The sequence below is a fragment of the Trematomus bernacchii genome, unplaced genomic scaffold (genome assembly GCF_902827165.1).
Source record: "Trematomus bernacchii unplaced genomic scaffold, fTreBer1.1, whole genome shotgun sequence".
In the NCBI taxonomy this organism is placed as follows: Eukaryota; Metazoa; Chordata; class Actinopteri; order Perciformes; family Nototheniidae; genus Trematomus; species Trematomus bernacchii.
Window position 1 is genome coordinate 12,076,526 of NW_022987698.1, and position 12,725 is coordinate 12,089,250.

General features: G+C 40.4%; 2 protein-coding genes across 16 annotated transcripts in view; both read right to left on the reverse strand.

Moving 5' to 3' along the window:
* Positions 1–11: 11 nt before the first annotated feature.
* On the reverse strand, positions 12–10,353 carry hp1bp3 (heterochromatin protein 1, binding protein 3). 2 transcript variants are annotated; one of them, XM_034138955.1, is made up of 13 exons: positions 10,228–10,353; positions 9,676–9,756; positions 8,346–8,523; positions 7,591–7,653; positions 7,322–7,478; positions 7,084–7,227; positions 5,437–5,496; positions 4,952–5,091; positions 4,415–4,505; positions 4,072–4,225; positions 3,762–3,873; positions 2,125–2,283; positions 12–1,435 (listed from the first exon to the last, which is right to left on the reverse strand). In XM_034138955.1, the coding sequence occupies exons 2-13, from the start codon at positions 9,740–9,742 to the stop codon at positions 922–924; spliced, it is 1,839 nt and encodes a 612-aa protein (XP_033994846.1). In that variant the 5' UTR covers positions 9,743–9,756; positions 10,228–10,353; the 3' UTR covers positions 12–921. The 2 variants fall into 2 exon arrangements, with proteins under 2 accessions (XP_033994846.1, XP_033994847.1); XM_034138956.1 differs by lacking the exon at positions 7,591–7,653.
* Positions 10,354–11,573: 1,220 nt separating this feature from the next.
* The window catches only part of eif4g3a (eukaryotic translation initiation factor 4 gamma, 3a), a 62,559-nt gene continuing 61,407 nt past the window's right edge, over positions 11,574–12,725 (reverse strand). For all 14 annotated transcript variants that reach the window (XM_034139156.1, XM_034139154.1, XM_034139157.1 and 11 more), the window contains one exon: positions 11,574–12,614. In XM_034139156.1, coding sequence (XP_033995047.1) covers positions 12,433–12,614 — 182 coding nt within the window. In that variant the 3' untranslated portion in view covers positions 11,574–12,432. The remainder of the gene's footprint in view (positions 12,615–12,725) is intronic.

Here is a 12,725-nt window from a genome sequence, read left to right on the forward strand (position 1 = left end):
AAGCTTAACAGCAAGATTTTACAAATATAGCCATTTTATTAATGACTTGGAAAAAAAGCTTAACAACACAAGGAATACATGCATGCAGGGTATGTATGAGCTACCTTTTTCGTACTCACAAGACACATTTCTTACAGTTGGATACTGAATTACAGCTGTGAAGCAATTAAATCAATTCATGTATATGTTTGTTTACACACACATCAAAAAAGACATTTTCTCCTATGTGTATGAAATGAAAACTAACTTAGTGTTGTATCATCTGTATTTCCTTAACATGTCACCTGCAAGCCTAATCTTTTGTTGGGGCAATTTTTTGTTAAATAACACATCAAATCATTGTTCATAATAATAAAGTTATTTGAAGGAAAAATGTCGATACAATTTTAAATCTGATGTAGTACTGCACGGACAAAAAATATTGTCATTTACTCCCAGTACACAGGAAAACAACCATAGAATCTGTGTTTTATAAAATATGAATGTCTTTAGGAACGGTAACCAACATTTTAACTTCAAATGTAATTTTTTCAACCATCCAAAACACTGATATCTCACTTCATTTGATAGGAACTCGTACTGCCAACGGCTAATGAATACGAGGAACAGATATAAAAACGATAGTTACTAAATGGCTCTAGTTACAGTCTATTGGACCTCGCTATGTTTCCCGGATCTGGCAGCTGATCTGTTTTAACAGCAATACTTACTGAGCTTTCCCTACACATGGTGATTAAAAAATGAAATTCAGGAAACTCTCAACGTACAGTAAACTTGGTAGGATAACGTTCTTATTCTACAATAGAAATAAAAAAAAACTACTGCCCTGTTAAAAAGGGGAGAACATGGAAAAAAGAGAGAGCACTGAAACGAAGCGGCTGCATATTCAGAGCAGCTCAGGTCGTGGAAGGCGGCGCCGGCTTAGTTTTTCCCTCTCTTGGACTTACGAGTGGTCGGCTTGCCGCCCTTCGCCCCCTTTTTCGCTGCGGGCCCTTTTGTAGGTTCAGGCTCAGGCTCAGGCTGCCTTTTGTTTGCCGGCTTTTTAACCACCGGCTCCTTAGGAGAAGACTCTTCAGGCTTAGATCGTCTGGACCTCGTTGTCTCCTTCGTGACTACCGCCTCCTCAGGGGACGAATCTCTGGACGCGGGGACACGTTTGGCCCCCCGTTTGGGCAGCTTTTTAACCGCTGGTGTTTTGGGCTTTGTTGCAGGAGCTCCTCTCTTAACGGGCGTGGCTTTAACTGGCGTCGGGGTTTCCTTCTTAGGGGGTGCTGGTTTCTTCCCTCGTCTCTTGGCTGAAGACACCGCTTTCTTGGCCGGAGACTTCTTGGCGAGGGTCCGTCCCCTGCCCTTAGCTTTTGACAGGCTGGGGCTCCGAGATTTCTTGGCCGGTGGGGGGCGGCGAGCCTTGGGTGGAGGCCTCTTCGGAGTTTTTCTACAAGTAATTTGAACAGGGAGATGTTAGATCAGTAGGAGCATAATTATCAACACATCACTTGTAGATGAAAGGTTATTGGAAAACAGCCTCAATTAAAGACGTAGCGCTCGCACACTGACCCAAAATCCACCAATGTATCAAGATGAACAGCATTTCAATGTCAGTTAGGTCATTGACAGACTTTACTAAATAATAATCGTCCCTAAAAAAGGTCAATATCATGTATTTACGCACTACTGAAGATCTGAAACAAGAATATATGGTTAAATAGGAAAATATTTATTGAAAATTATTATATGTATTATAATTGTTATGGTATAGCTTGGCAACTGTCAATCTAACCATACAATTCATTAGCATATGTGTACAAATATTTAGGTTTAATAGAACTTCTGTTTTCTTTCATGCTTAAATGTAATATAGTTGTGTTTAATATTACTTACATCATTTAAAATACATTTTTGTGATAGTCTTGTCTCTGTAATTCAACTTTTTAGCGTACTGTGGTCTTCGTGTACAACTTGAAAACGTGGCTGGAATTGAAGAGTTTTCCTTTTAAATCGATTTGTGATTTGGAGTCAGTGTGCAGATGACACTCATTTGGTGGTCATTTTAAATGTTGGGAAACTGCCTGCAGACTACAATCCTGTGTAAAGGATACAAAGTGTAGAGATTTGTACACCCACCTCTTGCGTACGGGAGCTTCATCCTCAGACTCCTCCTCCTCCTTCTCTTCCTCCTCTTCTGACTCTTCCTCGTCCGAAGAATCGGCAGCCCGCCTCCGTTTGGGTGCGGGGCTTTTTTCCGTAGGCTTGTTGAACTTGTCTGGGTACAGGATGGTAGGGCTGAAGAGGAAGACAGCATATATGGATAATAATATCATCTCGGTGCTAACCTGATCAGCCTGTTGTAAAATTGAAAATATATTTTATACTTTGTAAAAAATGAAGACCTATTCTTTAAATTAGTATGCATATTAGGGATGCACCGATTAAAAAATGTCAGCTGATGCCGATGTTTAGAGTAACAATTTTGCTGATGCCGATGTTTTACTGTACTGTAATGGCGCATTTCCACTACAGCGCGGAGCGCGGTTTAAGCGTGCCGTGCTCGGCCCGTTTTTGGTTGCGTTTCCACTTGGCGTAGTTCCGGCTAGCAGGTACTTTTTCACAGTTTTGTGGCTCTCCAAAATCGAGGTTCTTTCCGGGCCAACAGCCAGGCTGAGTATGCTAAACTAGTGAGAGAATCGCTGGCAACTACAACAAAATGAACATATTTTACCGTGATTTAATTGTAATACACGTTTCAAAATGATGCCGAAGTAAAAACCATGAATTAATGCTTTGACAAGTCTGCAGATGAAAAAATTTAAAATGCGTGTTTTCTGAATGGAGATTGGCTAAGCTAACGCAGTATATGCTCCGACCGTCCACAACGGCCTATACAGACATAAATAAAGCAGCGACTGTATTCACCATGACACAGACAGTCTGTGGTTTGTACTTGTTTAACTTTTGTCTAGTGTCTGAACAGATATGAGGAGCTGTGAGCTCTGTGTGCTAACAGCTAACGGCTGATGTTGGTTTTCTGGGGTTCTCATTGAAGATGACGTCACGGCTCCGCCTACACTGCGTTACTATAGATACTACCCCAGTTCCTAAACTGTAATGGAAACGCAGCATAAAGTGAGCCTGACCTAACAAGGCCTAACGAGGCCTAGCCATACCGTACTAAGCCGAGCGAGGCCCTGCAGTGGAAAAGCGCCATAATAGTAGCATAATGCAGACTAGGGCAGCCTATCCCTTTAAAAGAGAGAGGGGGGATACGCGTGTGGCGCATGCATGCGTAGAGCGAGCAAGACAGAAGTTGAGTGAGTGTAGTTTCTGGAAGATAATGGGAGTAGCAGCAGTATAACAAAATCGCAAATATAAACAACGGCCTCACAAGAACATTGAATGTTGGATTTCATTTACCGATCTGGCAGACACCCACTAAACGGGGCGGAAGTCCCCCCCCCCCCTCCTAATTACTTTAAAGTTATGGCAGAGCCACAGTCACAGTTCTTATCCTTCAAAATGTTGCCCGGACTTCAGATTTTGTCTGTCAGATTTAAAAACAACGATGCTAACGCGCCTTCTCCCGGTCCCCATAATTCCAAAAGTACAAATAAGAACAGCCAAAGTTGTTAAGTCAAGGAAGGATTCTGAAACACTCAACAATGAGACTGAGGGACACCAAAACCGCAATTGTTGAGAGTTTAAACTATGAGACAAAACGATTGCAGAAACGAACCCCCCCTTTTTTTCGGGAGTCATTGACATACCTGGGGTAGAAAGGGAACGAGAGCCGGTAAGTCCCCGTGAAGCCGTGACCGGTGATCTGCTCCATCCAGCCGAGGACTTTACACTTCGTCAGGGTCCTCCTCAGACTGGCCACTAAAGAAAAGAGTTTCCTTTTAGTGAAACCATTTTGGATGCGGAAACCTTGTGACCAAACACTAATCGTGCCAAATGTGTAGATTTCATGTGACATATAAAACAAGAATTTAAATTGACAGTGTGGGTCTAACAGTTTGTTTTATCTCAGTATATTATTTCAAATGTACAATCCTGTTTAGTGTTAGGCAGTCTCACCTAACTGGTACTCCTTTCTGTCCTTGTTAGCGTCCACCAGGTATTTGCGTAGAGTGGTGGTGCTGCAGGTTTTAGGCTCGTTCATGGCTGTGACAGCGGCTGTGATGGCATCCTCAAAGTTGTTGCCCTTTGGCAGGACCTGGTTACGCTTTAGCTGGATGGTCAGAAAAAAAAACTTTTTAGATGACATAACTTTGTCTTCACCAAAATTCTAGCTTCCGTGTGATCTGCTACAAGTTATCGGCCAACTTTAATCTTAACAGCAAAGGGAGGCATTCATGTTGTCACCTGCTCTTTTATGACAAATGAATAAAACTGTGAAAAAAGGTAAGTGGGGTTTTACCTGGAAGGTCCCAGAGGCTCCTTTTCCAGTGATCTGCTCCAGTATCCCTTTCTCTACCGCCTTCACCAGCGCTGTCTTCAGGAGGTCCGGCCTGGAAACAAACAACACTCAGTGAATAATTAACTCATTCACTCTCCCTTTTTAGTTAAAACAGAACACAGCCACTCAATGAAGTGTGTGGCTGTGTTCTGTTTTAACTTTAAGTCTGGAACTTTTAGTGAGCATCAATGATTTTATGTTTGTAGTGCTAAAAAACATTGATCAAACACTTTTTAGACTGTTACTCGATACCATTAAGGATGGATTTATATACTGTTATCAAGGTTAATATTCAACATTTGCAGGTTAAGGCTTTCCAAATGCATCTACTCCATTTCACATAATACAGTTCAATAGTTTTGGATTGGATTACATTTGAAAACTTTGTTTGAGTTAAAAGAAATCAAATAACAGTCGAATCATCAGTAGACACGATGCAGCCCTGATTGTCTGCAGAGTTACAAACGAACACATTCAACAGGAGGAAATGCTCCGTACCTGTTCTTGACGTTTAAGTCGGGGAAGTGCTGCTCCAGGTATTTCTTGATCAGGAGGTAGGAGGCCTCTTTGGGCTCACAGAGCCGAGTGATGATGAGAGGCAGAGCGTCTCCCAGAGCCTCCGTCTTCAGAGGAGCTTTCTGAAACACCATGCAGGGGCAACCATTACCACCAAACACATCCCAGTCTGACAGGGAAACATGCAGAGAGGACACTGTCCTCACTACCCCATTATCATTAGGATTAGATCTATCAAATATTTTACTGTTATCTGCTACCTATATCAAATTGGACTCCAATTAGTTATCAATGAAGTCTTCCCAGCACCTCAAAAGCTCCCTAATCACATCACGTTTTATCACGGAGGAACATACAACAGTTAACTATTTCCAGGGAACCACCTGGATGTGGATGCTCTCTGCAGAATTATTTGGAAACATAACTATTATACATCATCGTCATTTCTAACCCCTGCTGAAACATACCTTAGAGGAGGCGGTCTGCTTCCCAATGGTGAAGGTTCCTGACAGGCCTTTACCTTTGAGCTGTGCATGAAAAAGATAGAAAAATACATGTTAGCAAACATGACAATAAAAAACACATTTGGACAAGTGTTCTCCTAAAGGTTTGATTGATTTACATGGGGCTCAAGTAAGAGAGCCATACGCACCATTAAAGTACTTTGAAAGGAGAGTGGAATTGACTTACCTTTAAAACCATAAATATGCCAACACAGGTCCAGGTAAATGGTTAAACATTGTGTATATGTGTATAGTTTGCTATAACTCAATATACTTTTCTTTTGTTCCAGCTTACAACCAACTGTAGTAATTGAACCCAGCATTAAATCCAGGTAGGGATGGGACAGTATAGGATTTTATAATGGATCATGCTAAAAACAAGTAAGTTGACTGTAGTCAAGTTTTAATTTGGGGATTATGGTGAATATATCCTCGTGAGTGTTTTTGAAAAAGCAGTCAATTGTTTTTATCATGGTAGTGAATTGAAAATAATAACCGGATTTAAAAAGACAGAATTATCATGTTGGGCAGCACAGGCCAATGCAATGTTGCATTTATTTTTGCAGCCTTAAGATTTACTATTATCCCATTAAAGTTTAACTTCCCCCCATAAAAATATGTGTTTCTTTTACAACATGTTAGGTTAAAGGTGGGGCAGGTAAGTTTGAGAGACCGGCTTGAGATTACGCAAATGAAGCCGCTGACGTCACTTCTTCTTCTTCTGCTTTGGGTTTACTGGCAGGCCGCAAACCACTTCACGGCGTATACTGCCACCCGAAGTCCCCGGCCGGAAGTCCCCGGAGTTGGTGACTGGCTTCAGTAGAAGCTGCTGGGACTCCCAGCAGCTTCTACTGAAGCCTTCCGAGTAAATCGCCAGAACGCACACACCTCATCACTCCACCGCTCCCATGTTTTTTTGTGTGTTGCCATAAGTTAGTCTCTCTCCGTTGGTGCGCGGGGCTAATGCTAATAATGCTAATGCCAGCTTCACAAAACTTTTCAGAGTTTTACGGGGCGTGGTTTGCAATTCGCCAAGCCAATCGAAATTGGTAATTTTTTCTCCTCAGGATAGTACCACCTCTCTAGCAGGCACTAAAAATGGGGGTAAAAGTTCTCGGAACTAAGTACTCTTTTTGGTGTGAATGCAAAATTCCAGGCACTATCGGAACTAAATGGGAAAAGTACGGGTAAAAGTACTCCGGTGTGAACGTGCCTAATGCTACATAGTGCCTTATTTGTAGGTTAGTAACACTGAAATAAAGTCTGTTCACATCTACAACATCCCATGTATAGTATGTGTGGGAGCTGAACCTGGATGCCATCAGACTATAGGTTAACATTAGCAGCGCTATCTTGCTCTTTAATGGATTTGAGATAGTTTACAATCCAACAAAACCAGTCAAACTCGATATCCTGGATAGCCACCGAGTTTAGAATGAAATACCTGTGTACAGGATTATTGTTCAGTTGTATTTCAAGTGTCTAATTAATGTTCCAGGAGGGAAAACAATGATTTTGGTAATGTGTATGTTTAAACTGTATGCTTTAGCTATGTATCTATATTATTAAAATACTAATTAAACCTAATAACCCCCAGATAACATTCTTTACCTGTTTGATGGTGCCCTTCTCCAAATGTTTCTTCATTGCTTTCTTGATGAGAAACTTCTTCTTGTGAATGTCCATCTCGGGGTATTTCTTCAAAATATATTTCATGAAGGACTGGTATGAAACCCCGGACTTGTCATTACAGGACTGTAAAGAAAGAGGACAAGATATCACAAAGGTTGTCGTTAAACAAAAAGAGAAAAAACTAACTAAAAAGGTGATTTAAGGAGTTCGTACACACCGTGATCGCTTCAACGAGGATATCATTCACTTTGTTCTGAGTGCCTGCATAGTTGGTAACAGGAAGCTTTTTGCTGGCAGCGACGCTAGCCCACGCAGGAATGGTCCGTTTCACTTTCTTGCTTTTCCCTTTCTTGTACTTGTAGCCATCCTTCAACCTGCCACCAAAAAAGATGAGGAGCAAGACACGAGGTCAGTGAAGAGGTTTGTTCTTTTAGAAGCGATATTTCACTGTGATCGTTACCACCCTTATCTTTATCACATCCTCACCTTAGTAGGAGAACATAGCAGTGTGTTGCACACTGTCCAGCCGCGCAGTCCTTGCATTTGTCCCTTTGTCACCGACGGAAAAGACAAAATTAAGTTTGAGAACATCGGTCTGAATGATCACCATGGTAATTTGACCCTACATGAACCGCTAGTCTAGTGTACTACGTGCAGAAGAGTAAATGTTTGCTTTGTCGAGGTCTGGGAGAAGAAAGGGAGGAGAAGTTGGGGGGTATTGTTATTAAATGTTGTTTATACTTGATCACCTACATTTGGAGTTTTACCCCCCTGCCAATTGTTGACTTTAAATATCTAAGTATTTCTTTATGAGAAATAGTCAAAAGAAAATCTATCCATAATGGTTTAGAAGCGAGAAAACTATTTGATAATCTAAAATTAAACTGAAAACTTTTTCTGAAAATTCTGAACTTTTTTTGTGAATAAGACGGCAAATAAAAATGTTTTAAGTACGTAGCTGTTGTTTTAGATTTCATATGTGGACTGAGCTGGAATCAAATCGCCAGACTTTCATGACCCTTGCGCCCTCTCCTCCTGAACTCCTCCGAGACTGCGGACAAAGGGACGGCTACATCTGTCTGGAATGTTTCTCATGAATGTGGCTGTGACAGGTCACATCCTTTGGGAATGCAACACTACTGTTATCCAGCAGAGGTAAGGATCATGTAAACAGATAAAAGTGCTATCAGAGTGAAATATCGCAGCGTTCAGAGTTACACTAGCTCTCTGGTGAAACTCACTCTTTCTTATCCGTCTCTTCTCCTCCCTTCTCTGCCGTGGCTCCTTCAGCCTCCTCTCCGTTCTCTGTGGGCTCCTTGTCCCCCGCCGCCTCGCCATCAGTCACTTGGTCGGGCGTAGCTGAGGGTGCAGCCTGCTCATCTTCATTGGAGGGAGACTCCTCTGAGGACGCTTCAGGCTCTGAGGAGGAGGAAACCATTGAAATTTAGCGAAAGAAAAACCCAACAAATGCTATTTTTTTAATGTAGTTGACTGATTATTCCACTACGTAAACATCCTCCCATTTCGTTTGTTCTCCTTCAGGAATTAATAATGAAAAATGTCATTCACCTCTATCAAGAAAAGCCACTGCAGCAGCATTTTTGAATTGCAAAGTCAGTCAAATATGTATAAGTAATATGTAAATGGTTTAATAAATACCTGTTAACATCCAGAAATAAATGTTAGCAACTTGTTTTGGTTCAAAACTGTTTTATGTGCACATAAATGTATTTCGTTATAAAAAATGCACTTAAAGGGCCTTGAAGGCTTATGGCACTGATCAGGTTGATGCAGGATTGTTCGTTTTTTCGGGATGTGATTTTCCTTGTTTTGATACTGTGGTGAACTACTTGGCCTTGTTATTACTGATAGACCATTATCTGTTGTAGTTAAGCCACGAAGGGCCAGCTGGCTGTACGTGGTAAGCAGATATTTAAAGGGGCACACAGTCTTTTGTAAAAGTTCATTGTAAAAGTAAAAAGTTAATGTTATTTTTGATTACATATATTCAAATAATTATGGCTGTTATTTATGACGTAAAAATGTGGTGTAAAACATAAATAATAGTATTTGAAACAATAAATATGGATTAATCACCTTTGTGTTAATGTCAGATAGACTATTAATAAATGCTAAACAAATACCTGTTTCATAAAGTCATTAGGTGTGTCACATTAAATCACTATTCCCGTGATTCCCAATATCTTTTACGAAAATGCAATATTCAATATCCCACATAAAGACACAACTAATGCTTATTTGAAATATAATATTAATTGATATGTCTTCTTATTGCATGTTTATAACTCCCTTATTTGATTCCTGCTGCTTGTCAAACATAAAAATGTTTCTCTAATATATTGTTTTACCCCGCTGTAATTAAACTCTGCATGTAAGCACCAAACATATTGCATTGTTTGATTCTGACACTTCTCAGGTCCAGAAACGTTGGCATAAACCAACTTTGCATGCCCTCATGAGCTGAATACTGGACTGCCAGTTAATTGTGTGTCAGTGATGACGGTGCATTCACGGGTCTTTAGTTCAGGTGATGGACGACCCCAGCCTCACCTTCCTCTGCTGCAGCGGAGGGGGCCTTCTCCGGGGTTGAAGACGCTGCTGCTCGGCGTATCGGCATCACACCAGCTTTGCCTGGGTGAGGAAAATAAAAATGTATCCACAAACCAGGAGGAAAGCTCATTAGCACACACCGTTTTTTTTAGACTCATTCTGTGTACGTGCGTGTATAAACATGGCGACACTGCCAAACCCACTTCATTCATTGAGGCCCATTATCATTAAAACAGAAGAAAATGCGCCTGTGTGTTTTCACAAAATGCAACCACTTCAAGACATGCACTGCTTTCCGGCTTATACTCGAGCCTACGCCGATACATTTCAAACATTTTTCACGTGAGCCAGAAGATGAGTTGCCAGAAATGTTAGGGCAATTTCGCCATTTTGTCCGTTTGGTATACACAGAGTAATGGCGTCGCACAAGGCAGATAAAATTCATTTCAGTTGCATGGGGGGAAAAAACACCGGCCTACGCTTTTCTCCAGCTTCGCATCCGTGCAAACACACATTGAGCTAGTAACGTACCATAACGCGAATACAACTTACCTTTTACTAGTGGAGAAAAAGTGTGTTACTTTGAAGAAAATTCTGCACGATCCTTTATTTAGATTTCCGTTTACGACGAGTCCCGCCCCAAAGACCGTTGGTCACGCAGCGTCACGCAGCTGCACGTCGAAGGATCCCAACTGTCATGGCCGCCGTCATTAACAGTTTACATTTCTTGTACTTTCTCACCGAGGCTAGCTAGCAAACCAACGTTTTTATCTTTTAAAGTATTTCTATAAACATTCAAATCGAAGTAATACTTCCATATTTTGAGTCAATTCGACATGTTCTACCGTACAGGTCAATATAATTCGAGCACACTTTGAATTTAATCAAGATAAATCAATTATTAACGTAGTGTATTAAAGACTACAGCTCTCATAATGTTTTGGATAGTAGTGCATGGCAAATACTCATGGGAGATGTAGTCATCTAAAAACAAACAAAGCGAAAACGACTAGGAACGCAGCTCTTATGAATACCAGTATTGGTCACAAATTAATCGTAAAACAGACATTTAAACATTAGAAAAATCCTTTCATCTTTGTGGGAAGTTTTAAATTAAGCCCTTAAAGAAAAAAACAAGAAAATTATCGCTTAACAAATACTTCAATGTTCTTAATACCCTGATCATTATTTGTGGTTTAAATTTGGACCATAATGTAATTATTATGTAATGTCATGTTTAACTTATCAACCAATTATTTCACAACTACTGGATTATTGTTCTTTTTTGAAAATTGTGAAAGATGGCCGTCACATCGTCCTAAATTGACTTAATAATATTTCTGTTTTTGTCCTTATAGTACAAAAACAGAGTAGCAGCAATTAATTACAATTGTGAAGCTGGAACTTTGTGCCACTTTGTCAGTTTCAGTCACCATGTTCACTGTGGGTACCTTAAAATGCTTTTTGTGTGACCCAAAAAAAGTAAACTACTGTAAAAACACTTCTCCAGAGACCGGTCAGGACAAATTTGGTGATCAGATAACCATGTAACTACTCGCTTATTATGAATATACATGCTACTCAAGTGGGTCTACACAAAATATAGTCAGAAGTGTGAGCAAATGTGAGCCAGAATTAAGTGCCACAAGTATTTTAAAGCTCTGGCAATGATAGAAAAGTAAAACATGTATAACAATGTATGCTTTAAAGGCTCAGCAGAACAAATCAGTGGCTGGAGCTACTCTGAAACATCCTTCAGCTTCTTCTGAGGACCGGCTGTCCAAAAAGGGAAAAACTGAAAACACACAGATTCATTTGTATCAGAGAGACTAAAAGAAACAAATATAGCAACATATATTTTGACACCAACAATCAAAAGAACAAATCATGACAATCACTTTTTAAATACCTTTTTTGTCTTTAATGTATTTACAAGTTTTATCTGCTCTGTAGTTTGAAGTATTACAAGCATTTCACGTTGAGTGACCCTGGCCATTTGCTTTTTAATGTTGCATTTTTTGCTCGTTTCATTTGAATGTATCCGGTTTGTTTGTCTGCGTTTGTTTTGAAAGTTCTGTGGACAGACCTGCATTGCTTCTTGAATGCATACCTCTAACCTCTCATGAGGCTTATGTATATCAACGTAGAGCAAGCCAAGGCTGAGGGAAACACTTTCTGCCTGTTAGGAGAAGACTTGGACCTGGAAATGTCAAACACGGACAACGTTAATAGTTTCTGTGCATCCACTCTTCTTTAACTCTGCTTCCCCTTCATCCCAAAATAACTTTGTTTACCCTGTTTTAAACCAAACAGTGTGGAATCCAGGGAGGCTATTTATTTCACAATTATTATTTTGTTATTATAATTAATTATATTGTTATTTCTGTTGTTGTTCTCATTTGTGAGCATCTGCAAATGTTAAATAACTTTCATATTTGCAGTCCTTAAAAAAATAATAAATTAAAGAGTCCGGAACCTATGTATCTTTTAAGTCTCTTCTTAAAAAGTAACAAAACAAACGTAAGTTAAAATTTAAAACAAAAATATTTTCTATGTATAATACAGGTATTTAGTGCTTCAGCTGTTGGAATCCAAACTCAAAATGGCGGCATGTTTCAGAACCGTACCGCAGAAAAAAATTCCAGCCGTAAAACATGTCGTCCTGCCCATACACCCATTTCGAAAGTTTGTTTGTTCTGCTGTAAGTATGCAGTTCTTCTACGCCCTGCCCCACCCTCCCCCTGGGTGTGTTCCTCGTCAATTATCTTCCGACTCCTCCTCCGCTTCCCGCAGCCAGGTGAAGAAGGCCGTAACAGACTTGAGGGCCACTCCCTTCCCCTCCTGCTCGGCAGGGTCTTTGCTCGTCTCCCACTTGTAGAAAGCATCCTCCGAGATCACGTCCTCGTCATACAGACAGTCAAAGAACATCCGGAGGAGGTCTGCAACACAAAGAGACCAGCGGTGTTAACTTTGTCAGCTACTTGTCTTAGTTTTGTACAAATGTGATCTTTTGTTCATAATATTAAACCTCATCCTGATTGTTTTTTTTT